This window comes from Anomalospiza imberbis, chromosome 2, assembly GCF_031753505.1.
Source record: "Anomalospiza imberbis isolate Cuckoo-Finch-1a 21T00152 chromosome 2, ASM3175350v1, whole genome shotgun sequence".
NCBI classification, from domain to species: Eukaryota; Metazoa; Chordata; class Aves; order Passeriformes; family Viduidae; genus Anomalospiza; species Anomalospiza imberbis.
The window spans coordinates 75,708,722-75,724,966 of record NC_089682.1 but is presented as its reverse complement, the minus strand read 5'-3'; the positions used below and the strand labels follow the sequence as shown (position 1 = coordinate 75,724,966).

The 16,245-nt window shown below is 39.8% G+C and overlaps 3 protein-coding genes across 4 annotated transcripts in view; 1 reads left to right on the top strand and 2 right to left on the bottom strand.

The window, feature by feature from the left end:
* The window catches only part of KEL (Kell metallo-endopeptidase (Kell blood group)), a 46,047-nt gene that overhangs the window by 3,301 nt on the left and 26,501 nt on the right, over positions 1–16,245 (top strand). The window lies entirely within an intron of this gene.
* LOC137469776 (taste receptor type 2 member 40-like) lies at positions 1,664–3,072 on the bottom strand. Its single transcript, XM_068182913.1, has one exon. The coding sequence runs from the start codon at positions 2,734–2,736 to the stop codon at positions 1,801–1,803; it is 936 nt and encodes a 311-aa protein (XP_068039014.1). The 5' UTR covers positions 2,737–3,072; the 3' UTR covers positions 1,664–1,800.
* Positions 8,494–9,941, bottom strand: LOC137469775 (taste receptor type 2 member 40-like). Its single transcript, XM_068182912.1, has one exon. The coding sequence runs from the start codon at positions 9,684–9,686 to the stop codon at positions 8,751–8,753; it is 936 nt and encodes a 311-aa protein (XP_068039013.1). The 5' UTR covers positions 9,687–9,941; the 3' UTR covers positions 8,494–8,750.

Genomic DNA, 16,245 nt, shown 5'->3' with positions numbered 1-16,245 from the left:
ACCTTCTTCAGGTTGCAAACTGGCAGGTTTAAGGCGGGGGGAACCAAATCACCTTTAGATTACAAACAGTAGAGAAAAAAGAGAAAATGCCTGCTCTCAGACAAGATGCATGTCTTCAGAGGATCCTACTCCCAGTAACTGTCATTTTCCTACTAATTCAGGCGTTGCTATTTTCTTTCCCAGAACAAATCCCTATCAAACTTATCTTAGAATTTATCCACTAGAATACAGGGATTTAGTAAACAGTGTATATAACACATATTGACGATATTTTTATTCACATGGCCATAGTTAGTTAGGAGAGTAGTTACAGACAGAAAGGTCTTCCAGAAGACTGACCCTATGTGGTGCTTTCCAAAATTTCTGCTGGATTTCCCTCTTAGATGCCCAAATATATCCAAGATGGCAAAAACAAGTAGTTACTCAAGTTCATTAATAAAATAATAACTATTTGATTTAATTTTTTGGAAAGGAAGCTTTGAAGGGAAGATGTACTGAAAGAGGCTGGAAAATACACAGGGGCTGCTTTTGACTCTCATGTTCATGAGGAATGTGGAATAATGGAACATAAACCAAATTGTGCGAGAGCAGCTGTTCAGGGTGTCCCTGCCGAGCAGCCATGTGCCTCAGAGCTCAGACAGGAGCAGGACAGCACACACGGATTGTGGTTGAGCACAGCCCACGTGTTTTGCTTGCTGATGTTGTCTGGGAGCTCTGAGGTTTGTTCCTGAAGGCCGGTGAGGAGAGAGCAGGGAAGGGCAGAGGATGGACCAACCCTCCCAACATGGGTGTCTCATGGTGCTGGGCTGGGAGCCAGCATGGTGACAATGTGTGGTGCTGAAAATGGCATGTCAAGGTGCCATTGCCATGTGCTGAACTTTCAGCATGTCTGTTAAATGGCATAAAAATGTTCATGGAAGCCAGTGCGGTCACCTCTGGCACAGTTTATGTCATGAGGAGAAGGAAGACTCCAGCACAAATTATCCTTTGGGATTTTGTAATTTGTAAAATAAAACAGGCACAGGCACAGACTCAGATCAGTTACAGGTACATTGCTTCAAACAGATTGACAACATCCAAACCAGACACATTGGATCAGGATGGTCTTAGTGAACATAAGGCTTAAATTACGTATACTTCAGTGACACTCGCTTTAAAAGTGTGTAAATTCTCACTGCAGCTGGAAAGGGTCATGAAGCTCCGATTGTGATGTAACAATAATGAGGTGACACAGATCACTATTTCAGCAAGAGGAGGAATCTCAAAAGGCCATGACATTCTTTCCTCAACCATGCTGGATTGTTATAGGAACATTAAAATCAACAAATGATTTTCTAGAGTTCAACCAGTGATAAAAATGATCCATGTGATATTCTGAAAATATTGGGACTTCCTTAGAATCCCTCTTAGGCAGCTTTAGTAACCAGAAACAGCATTCAAGCCTTATAGTAACAAATAAATGTGACCATGCCTGTGCTTAAACAGGTCTATTCTACTTGTATCATGAATTGTTATGTAAAGCATTCCAAGAGATTACAGTCTAGTCATTCTTGGCTGTGTTTTTCTCATGTGTTAGTGAAACTGTGGTGATCTTCTAAGGAATTTACAGCAGATAGTAGACAACATACAGAATGTTTCCTAACAAGACTCACATCCGAGTAAAGCAAATTCCCACCTTGCTATTGACTACATATCAAGGCCCTAATCTACTCATTCCAGCATCTCTTATTTATGCCTCTGATGATTTCAATTTAATTGATTTGGATCTAAACTAGAAAGTCCAGGCTAAGCCGCTATCTTTTACATGGATGCAGTTCTGATATGACAGTTAGTGTGTTGCCAAATCCTAGCTGGCAGCTCTCGAAATTTTGGATTGCTCCAAATTAAGACCAATGTGTGTGCTGTAGGACAGGCAGCCATTAAAACTACAAAGATTGAGTCTCCATTGCTTAGAGGTAAAAAAGCATTGAATACAATGATAAGCACACAAATAAAAAATATAATGTAAAGGATAAGGAAGGAAAAGACTGACTTGATGGCTTTCATATGTGCCTCTAAGCTGGGATCCCTGAAGCCACTTGCATTATTTTGCATCTCTCTGGTGTGTATCCACAGAGACCGAATGAGCAGGATATTTGAAACTACAGACAACATTAAAGGCAGACCTATAGCGGCATTACAGAGAAGAATTAATAAACCCAAACTGTCTTTCCGTGTGGTTCTCCTTGCTGAAGAGTTTGTCATGAATAGAGGAACAGTGATGTTCTTGTGCACACTGTAGACATCCCAGGCAAAGGGAATTGCAGCTATGAAGGAGCAGAGCCATGATGTGAGCAGCATCCAGGGCACCAGCCTGGCAATTCTTAGCTTCAGCCAGATGAAGAAATGCTGTGTAAAACTGGCAACCTTGATACAATAGAAGACACTAAGCCAGGCTCCAAACCAGAGGCTGGAGTAGCTCAGAAGCGTAAAAATTATCTTGGTCACTGTTAGCAGGTTTTCTTTATAAAAGAAGGGTTCATAAAATATATTCATTAAGAAATCCAGTGTATTCCATGACTGCAAAATTAATTTAGATGAACTCAGTGAGATCACAATCATATCATATGGGGGCCATGTCTTGCTCCCAGTGCAGCTCGTTAAACTGGCAGCCAAGATAATTCCATTTCCTAGAATTCCTGCCAGGGATTCAATTATAGCAATTGATAGACAAAGGAGAGCAAAAGATGTCATCATTGCAACTCAAGAGCTTGCAATTATTACTCAGCTTCTCCTGGGCTCCTGAAAGCCTCCGATCTGGCACTGCCAATCCTAAGGAGCTGTTATGGGCAATGCCCATGTATTTATCTCAGGGGCAGGAGTATCCTAATGTCATTTAATATTTCTGCTATTTTACATGTTGTTTTGGGGTTGCTAGCTCAGCTGATTTGTCTAAGCTTGCAAATTGGGTCAAGATTCAATTACACAGTTTTTATTTTTGTGAAAGGATTTGCATTGGAAGGTTTATGGAACAGGTGAAGTGTGGTGTTTATAAATGTGGGTTTGCACTCCAGTGTCTGATGTCCTGCTTTATATGACTAGATTTGTTTTTTATTTGTGATGTCTTAATCTCTCCCTTTGTTGCACTGTTATCTCTTCAGGTTTTCTGAGACATACTTGCCATGGCCTCTTCTAATAGTGGTGTAGGTCTTCTCTTTATCTGATATTTTCAAGCTACTGCTGCAAAGAGTGTTATAATGTTTTTCTTTTGTGTATGGGAAATTTTAAGCATTATAATTATCCTTGCATGCTTGCTCTGAGTGTGCCAATGGAGAACAATAAATTTCTGTGGGAAAATCAGAACAGAGAAACGGAAAATAATTTTACTGAGTACCTTCCTGGTCCATTATTCACCAATCTCCAGAATAGATGTGGAATTTGCCTAACAAATTTAAGATCTGGAAATATACAATATTACATGCCAGAGCAATTGCACAAGTGTTAATTGAGGCACAATTTTGTTTCCATATGGAATATGCGTGCTTTGGAAATTCTGTTATATGTGCTAAAAGAAGTGAAATCAAACACTTTCCGCATCCAAGAAGATACAGGTTTTTAAATAAGTGAAGAGGCTTGGATTGAAAAGCTTTGGAACTCACGTTTTATCTGTAGCCCAGAATACAGAAGGAAACACACAAAGGCTCTTCACAAGTGCAGTGACACAAGTAGCTGTCAGTAGTACAGTAAGAAGCTGTTGGCAGTGATCAAATGAGAAATTTTGAGTTGTTTTCAAAGTTGTTTCTTTGAGTATTTTGAAATTTCCTATTGCTTAATGTAATCTATGATTGCCTAGGAGAGCGTTCAAGCCTTTTTGATCATGCACTCATAGGAGTAAAACTTTGTGAGCATTCACCTCAGATTTATGTACATTTGTTTATATATTTTATACATGTACTACTGTATGTATTATGTACATCTAAGGTACAGATACTTATTTTTTGAAAATATACACCAAGAAAAAGATTGAAATAATTCAAGACCAAATAAAAAATATTTAAAAATTATTTTACTTTAGTATTGGTACAAAGTCTTTTTTTGTTCTCATTAAAAATATTATTAATAATTATTTTTAGTGAGTGAAACATGATTGCATATGCTTCATTATTTTTGTTTTAATATTTGCTCATCACTTTGTGACACAGTGATTCAGAGGCCTTGCTCTATGTTCAGTTTCATATGATACACGCTCTGGATGGCTTTCCCACTATCACATCTGCAAAGTTCTTTGTTGAAATTCAGTTGAAATTGCCACTTACCCTCTCGTCAAAACATGCAAAATACTCAAGTGTTCTTCTGGTTTTATATGTTTAACAAATGGGTTCAAAACTCACAGAAGCTCTTCCTTTTGGAGGTTTTTAAAACAGTGTAGAAGATTCTGCTTCCAAATTTTGCAAGTGTACCTGTATGAGAGTTTTTGAAGTTGTCAAACTTACACAATTTTTGGCACAAAAAACTTTTGAAAAGCAGTTACTTTCTCATCCACTTTTAGAATTTCACTTTCACCTTGAAGAAATAAAAAAGCATGCTTGGTTTTTTGACAGGAACTGCTTGTATCATGCTATTGACAGGCACTTCCAATAGAAAAAGGTGAGCAAATATGTATCATCACTTCCCTTTTAGTAAAAGAAAACTGTAGTTGCTGTTTCAATTCAACTCATTAAATTCAGATCTTTTAAGCTCACTCATAGAATCACAGAATCACAAAATGGTTTGGGTTGAAAGGGGCCTTAAAGACCATCCCCCAGTTCCAACCCCCTGCCATAGGCAGGGACACCTTTCTGTAGATCAGGCAACTCAAAACCCCATTCAGCATTGAGCCTGAGCCTCTTGCCACAAGATAACCATGTCTGTATGATATGTGTGGGGTTTATGGGCAAGGTGTTGGTGGTGGGGAGGCTGCAGGGGTGGTTTGTGTGAGAAGAGACCAGGAGTTTCCCCTGTGTTACACAGAACCAGTCCCAGGTAGCCCAAAAGGGACCCACCACTGGCCAAGGATCTGCCCATCAGTGATGCTGGTGACATTTCTGCGACAACTCATATAAGGAAGGGTAGATGTAGCAGTCCCTGTTCAGGCGCCATTTGTAGCAGTGGGGAACAAAACAACACGGCCCCCCTTATGCATCTGAAGGAGATCGCTTTATTGTAAAAATTGGCCCCTTTTTTATACCTTTAGTTTTAACCTGACATCCCTGAAAACAAACCAAAACTTAACAGCACTTAACAGAAAGAAGGCACCCGTTGGCTGGCTCAACTGCCATGCTGCTGTCCACGCGTCCGACCATCCAATCAGCTTCCTGCTCATACACTGTCCGTGCGTTCCTTCATCGTGGACAGTGTATCCACTCACAATCCCAATTGTGAACACACAGTGTCCAACACAATCTCACTTCCAACTGACTCTCTCCTCACTCATAACCTCTCATCTCTCAACCAACTTCCAACTATCCAGCCTGCAGCTGTGCCTTTCCTCTGGGGCCTTCTTGTGAGCATAAGCCTTAGCAACTTTAATAATTATAACCCCATATCCTACAGGTAAAGACCAGTGCACAGCAGCTGTGAGAGAGAGAGGACAGAGAGAGAATACGTGAGAGAAACAGCCTTCCAGACAGCCAGGTCAGTGAAGAAGGAAGGGCACAATATGCTCTGGGCACCAGAGCAGACATTGCCATGCCTTCCCTGGAGAGAACCACGCTGATGTAGACAGTGACCCCGCAGGCCTTGGCAGACCACACTGCAGCAGATATCCACACTGCAACCTGAGCAGAGCCCCCCTGGCAGCAGGTGGTTGTGCCCTGAAGGAAGCTGCATCCTGGGGAGATCCCACCATGGAGAAGGCTCGTGGCAGGAGCTGCCAGCCTGTGGGGATCCCATGCTGAAACAGTTTGTTCCGGGAAGATTGCACCTTGTGGAGAGGATCCGCTCTGCAGCCCCCATTCCCTGATCCCCTGGCCTGCTCGGGGAGGGAGGAAATGGAAGAGTGAAGAGGCAGGCATGGGGGGAAAAGGTTTCTAGTTTTGTTCTTTCTTTCTCACTCCCGTAGTCTCTTATTGATTGGAAATCAAATTCAGTTATTTTGCCCATGTTGAAGGAATCCCCACAAGGCAAGGCAAAGACAGTGAGAGTACTGTCAGGCCTGCAGTCCACCCACAATGTAGCAAGGACAACAGATAAGCTCCATGAGAACAATTAGGGACAGCCCCAAGTCCAGGATTGCAAGTCATATCCAGAGTGATAAGACATGCCTGGGATCAAGCCAGCAATTCCAATCTGCAGGCCAGGATCAGTATCTAAGTAAGCTAAGCAGGTGGAAAGGCCCAGGTAAAACTGCAGCACAGCTCAAGGAGAGAGCAAGGTTGACCATCAAGCTTAGAAGCAGCTCCTGAATGTAGAGGGGTCCAAGCCTCACTGAGGCCTCACTCAGCAATTTTCTAAAAGGCCAGTCATGTGGACTGTGGAAATTGGCTCTGAAACAGGGCACCAAACCCCCAAAATAAGGCCTTAATTTTACCAGAAAGTCCTTTCATAGCTTTTTGTCTTCCCCTGTCCCCACATACACAGGAAGGCACTACCGCCTGGCACACAGCTTTTGCTTTTTTTTAAATCCTGCTGCGTTGGGCACTGAAAATTGACTCCATTGCATGTTGTTCTGAATTTAAATGATGAAAATTTGAGGCGTGCTTATAGGAATGGAAATCAGAGAAGGATCCTGTAGTGATCTCTCATGTAGATATTTGCATTTCTTGCCTTGAGCTAAGGACTCTAATCAGATTACTGTTTTTTTTTCTTGGAAAAGACTGTGCTTTAGAAAATAAATGGATTCTTCTGTCTTTCTCTGATTTGCTTACTGATTATTATTTTCATCATTAAATTACAGAAACACAGAAGAGTGCCTTTAATAGAAAAGGGCTTTGTTTTTAGTGCTGGCCTAATTGTTTTATGTTACATGTGAGCAGTTCCCTAGAAAATTTTGAGGGTTTTTTCCCCTGGATGCTCAATGAAAAGAGGTACAGGACAAGATGATTTGCATTGTCCTTCTGGCAGTGTTGGAGCTTTGAATTTTATTTGTTTACTGATTTGATTCACTATAATAAACTTGAATTGAGCTGCAAGAGGGTCTGTGTAGCATTGGTGTGTATACAAATAGTTCATATGTTTTGGAAGGGTCTGAGTCCATGACTTTTAAATTTTCTTCAGGTTGCTATACGGTTAGTTAAGATGTGGGAATCAAGCCAATTTCCATCTCATGGACAAACAGACAGAAAGAGAAAAATGCCTACTTTCAAACAAGATGTGTGATATCAGAGCATCACAACTGCTGTAATTCTCATTTTCTTATTAGTACAGAGGCAGTTACTTTTGTTTTCAAGAACAAATTTTTATCAAATTTATTTATTAACTTATCCAATAAAACACAGGGATTTAGTAGATGGTGTATACAGTGCATGTTAAAGATATTTTTGGTCATGTGATAATAATTATTTAAGTGTTCCATTACAGAAAGAAACATCTAGCAGGAGACGGGCCCTATGAGGTGCCTTCCAGTATCTTTGTCAGCATTCCCTCTTAGATCCCCAAATACATGTGAGTGAGCTGGTAACTATTTGATTTAATTTTATGGAAAGGAAGCTTTGGAGGGAAGATGTACTGAAAGAGGCTGGAAAATACACAGGGGCTGCTTTTGACTCTCATGTTCATGAGGAATGTGGAATAATGGAACATAAACCAAATTGTGCGAGAGCAGCTGTTCAGGGTGTCCCTGCCGAGCAGCCATGTGCCTCAGAGCTCAGGCAGGAGCAGGACAGCACACACGGATTGTGGTTGAGCACAACCCACGTGTTTTGCTTGCTGATGTTGTCTGGGAGCTCTGAGGTTTGTTCCTGAAGGCCGGTGAGGAGAGAGCAGGGGAGGGCAGAGGATGGACCAACCCTCCCAACATGGGTGTCTCATGGTGCTGGGCTGGGAGCCAGCATGGTGACAATGTGTGGTGCTGAAAATGGCATGTCAAGGTGCCATTGCCATGTGCTGAACTTTCAGCATGTCTGTTAAATGGCATAAAAATGTTCATGGAAGCCAGTGCGGTCACCTCTGGCACAGTTTATGTCATGAGGAGAAGGAAGACTCCAGCACAAATTATCCTTTGGGATTTTGTAATTTGTAAAATAAAACAGGCACAGGCACAGACTCAGATCAGTTACAGGTACATTGCTTCAAACAGATTGACAACATCCAAACCAGACACATTGGATCAGGATGGTCTTAGTGAACATAAGGCTTAAATTACGTATATTTCAGTGACACTCGCTTTAAAAGTGAATAAACTCCCACTGCAGCTGGAAAGACTCCCAACACTCCAGACCTAATGTAACAATAATGCACTGACAACAATCATTACTTCAGGAAGAGGGGAAGAAGATCAAAAGACTGTTTTGTTCTTTACTGAATCATAATGGCATCTGAGTCTTGCCCTTGTTTTTTTGTTGTCCCAGAAACATCATGGCAATTTCCAAGGAAAGTGTAGCCAATAGAAGACAACTTACACAATTTTTCAAAACAAGACTCATATCCAAGTAAAGCAAATTTTCACTCTTCTTCATGATTCCAGATCAAGTCCATAATCTATTAATTCCATTACCTATTATTTTATATCTCTCACAACTTCATTTCAATTAATTTGGATCTAAACTAGAAAGTCCAGGCTAAATAGTGATCTTTTACATGGATATAGTTCTGATAGGACAGTTTGTGTGGTGCCAAATCCTAGCTGGCAGCTCTCGAAATTTTGGATTGCTCCAAATTAAAACCATTGTGTGTCCTGTAGGACAGGCGGCCATTATAGCTATACACAAGGATTCCTTATCACTAAAAATTGAAAAAACTCTGGAGTAGAGGAGAAGCAAACAAATAAAATATGTAATGTACAAGATAAAGAAGGAACAGACTGACTTGATGGCTTTCATATGGGCCTCTAAGCTGGGATCCCTGAAGCCACTTGCATTACTTTGCATCTCTCTGGTGTGTACCCACAGAGACTGAATCAGCAGGATACTTGAAACAACAGACAGTATTAAAGGCAAAGCTGTACTTGCATTCCAGAGATAAATCAATAAAGTCAATCTGTCGTTCCTTGTTGTTCTTCTTGTTGAAGAGTTTGTCATGGATGAAGGAGCAGTGATGTTCTTGTGCACACGGTAGACATCCCAGGCAAAGGGAATTGCAGCTATGAAGGAGCAGATCCATGATGTGAGCAGCATCCAGGGCACCAGCCTGGCAATTCTTAGCTTCAGCCAGATGAAGAAATGCTGTGTAAAACTGGCAACCTTGATACAATAGAAGACACTAAGCCAGGATCCAAACCAGAGGCTGGAGTTGTTCAGAAACGTAAAAATTGTCTTGAAAACTACAAACATGTTTTCTTTATAAAAGAAGGGCTCATAAAATATACTTATTGAGAAATCCAGTGTAGTCCACAACTGCAAAATGAACCTAGATGAACTCAGTGAGATCACAATCATATCATATGGGGGACATTTTTTGCTCCCAATGCAGCTTGATGAACTGGCAGCTAAGATAATTCCATTTCCTAGAATTCCTGCCAGGGATTCAATTATAGCAATTGACAGAAAAAGGAGAGCAAAAGATGTCATCATTGCAACTCAAGAGCTTGCAATTATTACTCAGCTTCTCCTGGGCTCCTGAAAGCCTCCGATCTGGCACTGCCAATCCTAAGGAGCTGTTATGGGCAATGCCCATGTATTTATCTCAGGGGCAGAAGTATCCTGATGTCATTTAATATTTCTGCTATTTTAGGTCTTGTTTTTGGGGTTGCTAGCTCAGCTGATTTGTCTAAGCTTGCAAATTGGGTCAAGATTCAATTACATAGTTTTGATTTTTATGGAAGGATTTGCATTAGAAGGGTTATGTAGCAGCTCACCTGGGTTTTTTAGAACTGTGAGTTTGCACTCCAGTGTCTGATGTCCTGCTTTACCTGCCTAGATTTGTTTTTTTTTTTAAAATATCTTATGCCTTAATCTCTCCCTGTCTTACACTGTCATGTCTTCTTTGTTTATGAGTGTAATATCTGTGGCCTCTTCTAATCCTGAAGCAGGTCCTTATCAAATATATTCAAATATCTGCTAATAGGCTTGGTGAGCATATGACAGCCATTCAAAGTCAACCTCCCACAGGTGTAAAGGATTTTCATCGTCTCTCCCTTGTCATTGAACAGTATTGTAAAGGTTCTAATATTTCAAGGCCTTGTTTTTATGAAATGAACCAAACTGATGACATGCTGTAGCACCTTTTGCAGGTCTGGCTCCAGTTTTTTTGCTATAATAACTCATCTATGAACATTGCAGTGAACAAATTCCACGTGTAGTGGTGACTATGTAACCTTACCACCTAATCCTTCTTTTATGCCAGTCAAAACAGCTGTTCCACTGGTCTTTACACTTGCATAGCTTTTCCAGAAAATATTTTTATTAAAGAAATAATTTACTGTTGAGAATACAGCTTCTGTGGTAAATCTTCCCTTCAGTGTCTTACAGAAGGTAACTCTTCATTTATTTCACTATTGAAACAGAATTTGTCAAATACCTTAATCTGAGGCATTTTAGAAACATTTGTACTTTCATCTGTCCACTCAGGAATCCTCTTCCACTGTGTAATTTGTGCTGATACTTGTCTCTTCAAACCTTCAGCAGTATTTTCTATGTGTCTTCTAACAGTGTTTTCTGACAACAGAATCCATGTTAGTTTGCTGCTCTATTGCTTTCTGTGTATTATCCCAGCCATTTTTACTTTTTATGGCAGGAAGAATAAGTGCTTCTCTGGTGCTATGTGACATTTTTTCTTTTGCTGTGAAGCAAGAAACCTCAAAGGAGGCTTCTCTACATATTTGTCATTAAGTTTGGTGAAATTTTTTTAAGTACTGAATTGAATGTCACATGGCTTGAAACATCACTGAAAATTTTATAGAGGTTTGTCTTTGTGCTCTGGATGCTTAGATTTAAATATCTTGCTAATTCTGATGGCTTCATAGTGACATTAACTAAATTTTCAAAGCATTCTCAAAGTAAAATTTTGAAGTACTTCTTGTCCATGTGATCTGCATGGCCAACTGTGTGCTTGAATAGTCTGACTGTATGTGCTTGTGTGTGTTTCTATAGACCACAGGATGAAACAATCATAGAATGGTTTGGATTGGAAGGGACCTTACATATCATCTAGTTCCAACCTCCCCACCACAGGCAGAGATACCTGCCTAAGGAGTATTTGCTCAGCCTCACTCCCTAGCTTGACTTCAAGAAAACAGAGCTGTAGCATCCACACATCATCAGGATAACAGATTCATCCACTGTAGCAATACAGCCCATACATGGCAGAATCTAATTAAGTAGAATAGTAAGAATAGATATAAACAAATATCATAAAAACCATCTCTGCTGGAGATGTTTCAATAGGATATGTTAGACATTTAATGAAATTATGTAACGATGGAACAATGTCTGTTTGTAGTTATTAACATACTACAGTACCCTCCTAATGTTGTACAATTAGAGAATCTGACACAATTTGCAGTGAGCAAACTGCTTACAGAAATAATTCTAAATTTAGGGTTATTACTAAATTGCAATTCATCCCTTATGCAACAAACTACAGAACTTGCAGTTGTTTCCTACAACTTTATATTATCCTGGTAATCCATACCAGGGAATGACCTTTGTTTCCATGGGTAAGAGACCCAAGGTGACTCATATGCCTCTACTCACTGCAGACCTCAAAAGCCAAGCCAAACCTACCCTATCTGGCAATGGGCCGACAATCTGAGTGACACTGCTGCCATTCCAGCTGCTGGATTTGATTCTGCTTATGTATTCGCAATTATGCTCATGTTCAGGAATTATCTAGAAAGTACTGGAGCAATCTTTTTCTCCAGGAGGGTGAAACGAAGCTGCTGATGGGTAGATAATTCCTTCACCCTGTGAAAAATGACCATCCAATTCCTGGGATCATATTGTGCTGTGCACTTTGGTGGAACAGCAGGAAGTGACACATTCTGACCTGAAAAGGATCCGTTTAAGGTTCTATGTAGTGATCTCATGCCTGTCACTGTCACCATATCACATTCAGGTCACCAACACCTGAGAAGAAAGTGCTCCATTGCATTTTGCAGCCTTATTCCCTCGATGCTGATTGTCAGGCACTCAGTCTGAGTGCATGACGCAGATGGAGACAAAGGTTGCTCAGGCCATCTTCCAGAATATCTACCCATGAGTCAAAATCAACATCAGAGATAAGATGGGTGCTAGCTGAACCTGAACATCCCATTCTCATGGGGCCAACTAGCAAAGTATATATATATATCCCCATACACAATTTATAGAAAGGCTACTCTAGAAGCCTAGTAGTCAACTATTTCAAAAGCTGCCCAACATTGTTTAAGTTCACAGGGAGAATTATGGTTGAAGCATAGATTACAATGATCATGTCAAGGAGCAGCAGGAGGAGCTGTTCCATAAGGAAAAGAGATCCAATAAGGCAGCATCACCACAAGGGCACACAAGGACAGGACTGTCAAGCATGCAGTCCCACCTCCTATGAGCAAGGATAGCAGAGAAGCTCTGTGATGGGTCAGCCAGCAGTCCAGTTATACCAGATGTATCCATAGTGGTATGACATGTCCAAGATCAAGCCAGTAATTCCAGTTTATAGACCAGGATCAGTATCCACGTCAGCTAGGCAGGTGGAAAGACTCCAGCAAAGCTGCAGCACAGCTCAGTGAGAGAGCAAGGGTGAACATGCATCTTAGAAGCAGCTCCTGAAATGAGAGGGGGCTGAGCCCTGCTGAGGCATTTTCCAGCAATCTGTTTTAAGGTCGGTCAGCTGTGCTGTAGAAGTTGGCTCTGAAACTCAGCAACAAAACCCCAAAAGCAATGCAGAGCCCCTAACTGTATTCACCACAGCAGTACCTGGGAACTTTATCAATGAGTCCATCCCAGTCCCGCCTTTTTATCGTCTGGTGGTAAAATTAATTGTATCAGCAGTATTCAACACAAGTAGATTCCAAGAGCTTGGCAAAGAAATCAGAATTAACTGCCACAGTAGATGGGTAGCTAAGTACATAAAATAGTTCAGTAAATGTCTAGAGAATAAGTATACAGTGTACAGCACTCTAATCTGGTTTACCAGGAGCACAGCCAGTAGATTAAGGAAAGTGATTATCTTCCTCAACACTTTTTAAGGTGGTATCTGGAATTCTATTTTTCTGGTGACTGGACACTACTAAATTTACACATAACACCAGACTTAGGCTGACAAAAAAGTTCTGGGAGACAGATTCAGATTTCAAAATCATTTTGGCAAGCTGGAGATGCAGGCTGATAAAACAGGGACAAATGCCTACAGATATGAATAAACACATACATATATAAATTTGTGAAGAAAGCTTTAATAAAAATAAATGCCATGCTGGGAGATGCAACCAAATTTTTTTGTTTGTTGTATAAATTAAAGCATTGTACTCTTGTATGTAGCTCTAATAAAGTTGTATCGCAGAACTATAAAAATTGGAAGCAACAGCCTTTTTTAGTTTCAAAAGAAGAAATCTGCAAAAGGGCTAACAAACATGCAAAAATAACTCTGAAGATACAGGAATAAACTTTTCTTAAAGTGCATTGTGGACAGGGCAAGGAGTGGCTGGTTTCATAATTACAAAGTGACATCCCTTTTACAATTAGTGTTAAAACGTAAAGAAAAAAAATCATGTATATTTTCATTGCAAACTTTTTTAAAGGGTTTGAACAAGAAGCTTTTGGAGGGTCACAGAGAAAGTTGATCCCGCCTTGAGAAGTGAATGAAAGCAAAGCTTATTCATCGAACTATATAGAAATCTACTAAAAGTTCACTTGTTTCCATGTCATCAGTCTGGGAGAAAATCTTGCCTAATTAATTTGGCTGTTTGGTGAACCAAAGTGTTTGGTACTTAATAATACCTCATAGTGACACAGGAAATGATTTAGTTCAATTCAAAATATGCCACGTTGCTGTCCAGATGCAAACAACTCCACTTTATAGATGCACTGGCAAGTTACCTGATGACTCAAAACCACATATTACAACAGAATCAAAGATACAAATGGAACTTGAAATCTCCAGAATTCTAAGATTAAGTCTTAGCTTCTGAAAAACAGTGCAGTAACTGGAGATCTGGAGTTACTGAGGAGGAAGAAAAGGCTAAGAAGAAGAGACATAAAATGAAATTGTGGTGGAAATACGGAAGAAAGAACTTAAGGGTTCTGCTTAGAAGAGATGAGGTAATTTTTTTTTTAATATTTTTATTTCACAAGAATGACTTTGTGATATTGCAAAGTATATGAAAAGCTTTAGTATCTAAGTTGGATCTAAATGAGGAGAGCAGATTTAGGGGGTGAACCAAAGAGAATTTTTGTAACTGATAACACTTCACTGTCTGGTTCACAAATGAAACTAATGGTAGATATAATGGATGTACTTCTAACAAAAAATACTTAAAAACAATGCCTTAAAAACAATATCAATGCTGATACCTTCTAAAGTATTTTGAATGGCCATGAAATTCATATAGTTTTGAGTTTAGCTGTAAATGCTATGCTTCCATATAGTTTCTTGTTGCAGCATTACACAATTAAAATACACATTTGGAGACATAAATCTGAGTAGTGGTCAAGTGGCTATTGCATTGTAACATCCATGATTCAAGTGATTTTGCAGCAGAAGAATGTTATCTACATGTGAAATATAAATAATTCTGCTTGATTGACCCATAATGTCTGAAATTCAAGGCTGTTTTCACCTCACACATTGGCACACATAATTTAGGTTATAAGGCTTTGTTTTATTTTGCTGTCACCAAGCATAGCAATTAGCCTGAGTTTTCCAGAAGTAGGTACAACTGCACATCTCACACAAGGTTGTTTTTCATCTGAATTATATCTGTAGGGCTAATACAGTAAAGCACAGGACATAGCCTTTATGTTATGAAATTCACCACTTTTGATTATGTTGCATATGAAAGGGTATTTTTGTTATGGTCATTTTTCAGAATCAGAATGGAGTTTTACAGGAAATATCCCTTTAAATCAGCCTGTAAGCAATTGTAAAAAACAAAGCAGACAGCAAGCACTTTAGAGAGCCATGGAAAATGGTTTTCTAGGGTGTATTTTGGAAGGTGGTGCACTGTGAAGAAGCAAGAACAGAGTTGATACACACTCAATTGTAAGAGAAGCCCTCTGGCATCTCCTGGACTCAGATATTTCATTTGCCTTAGCATGCCTCCTCAGTAGAAGGCTGTATGGCTGCTTATTTGGGGATTAGGCTTTTATTCTTTTTTGCTCTCCTTGATGTTAAATAAATGCTTCAGAGGCTAGAACTTGCTTTTCTGAATGGAAAACTATGCCTCATGGGTGTTTTGGAATGGTTTCACAGTGAATATCTGAATGCATAAAAAGATATACAACCGCAAAAATATTTTTTTAATATCAGTCCTCACCCTGTTGCAGAGAAAAAAAAAAATCAAGTTCTCACTAGTACAGTAACTACAAAAAACCTACAAAATCTTTAACAGTAGCCTGAGGTGATATTCTAATTATTCTATTTATTCTTAGAGGTTGTGCCCAATGAAGCAACAAATGAGATATTAAAGTAACACAGAAAATAATAGAAGACATTCATGTACGATAGGGTTATGACCAGGGAAACTCATGTACATTCATGTAGGACAGGGAAAAACAAGGTGTTTTTTCGTTTCAACTTTAGTGCTTTTTGCCATTCTTATTTTCACTGCTTCTCCTGTCTTTCTTGCCTAATCTCTACCCTCTTACCCTTCATTCTCAGACTTTCCTTTCCTAGTACCTGAAACCAACTCCTTTTCTTTCCTTTCATCAAGGATACCCTTCCTGTCTAGTCCCAGTTCACATATCTTGTATCCATTCTATCCACTTGGATCCCAGGTTTGAGTACAGTCTTCCTTGTGGGTGGACTGATGAATCTTCAATTTGAAGGACTCTCAGTGGTCAGGCTATTCTTCTTTTTTTCCCCATTGTCTTTAACAAATTCATCCAGGTAACTGAATTGCTACAGATTGAGCTAATCATTGGTTACAAATTTAGATTTCTCCTCTTGTTCCTTCCTCCTCTGAACCTAATGTCTATTAACAGGTGGTTGTGGTTA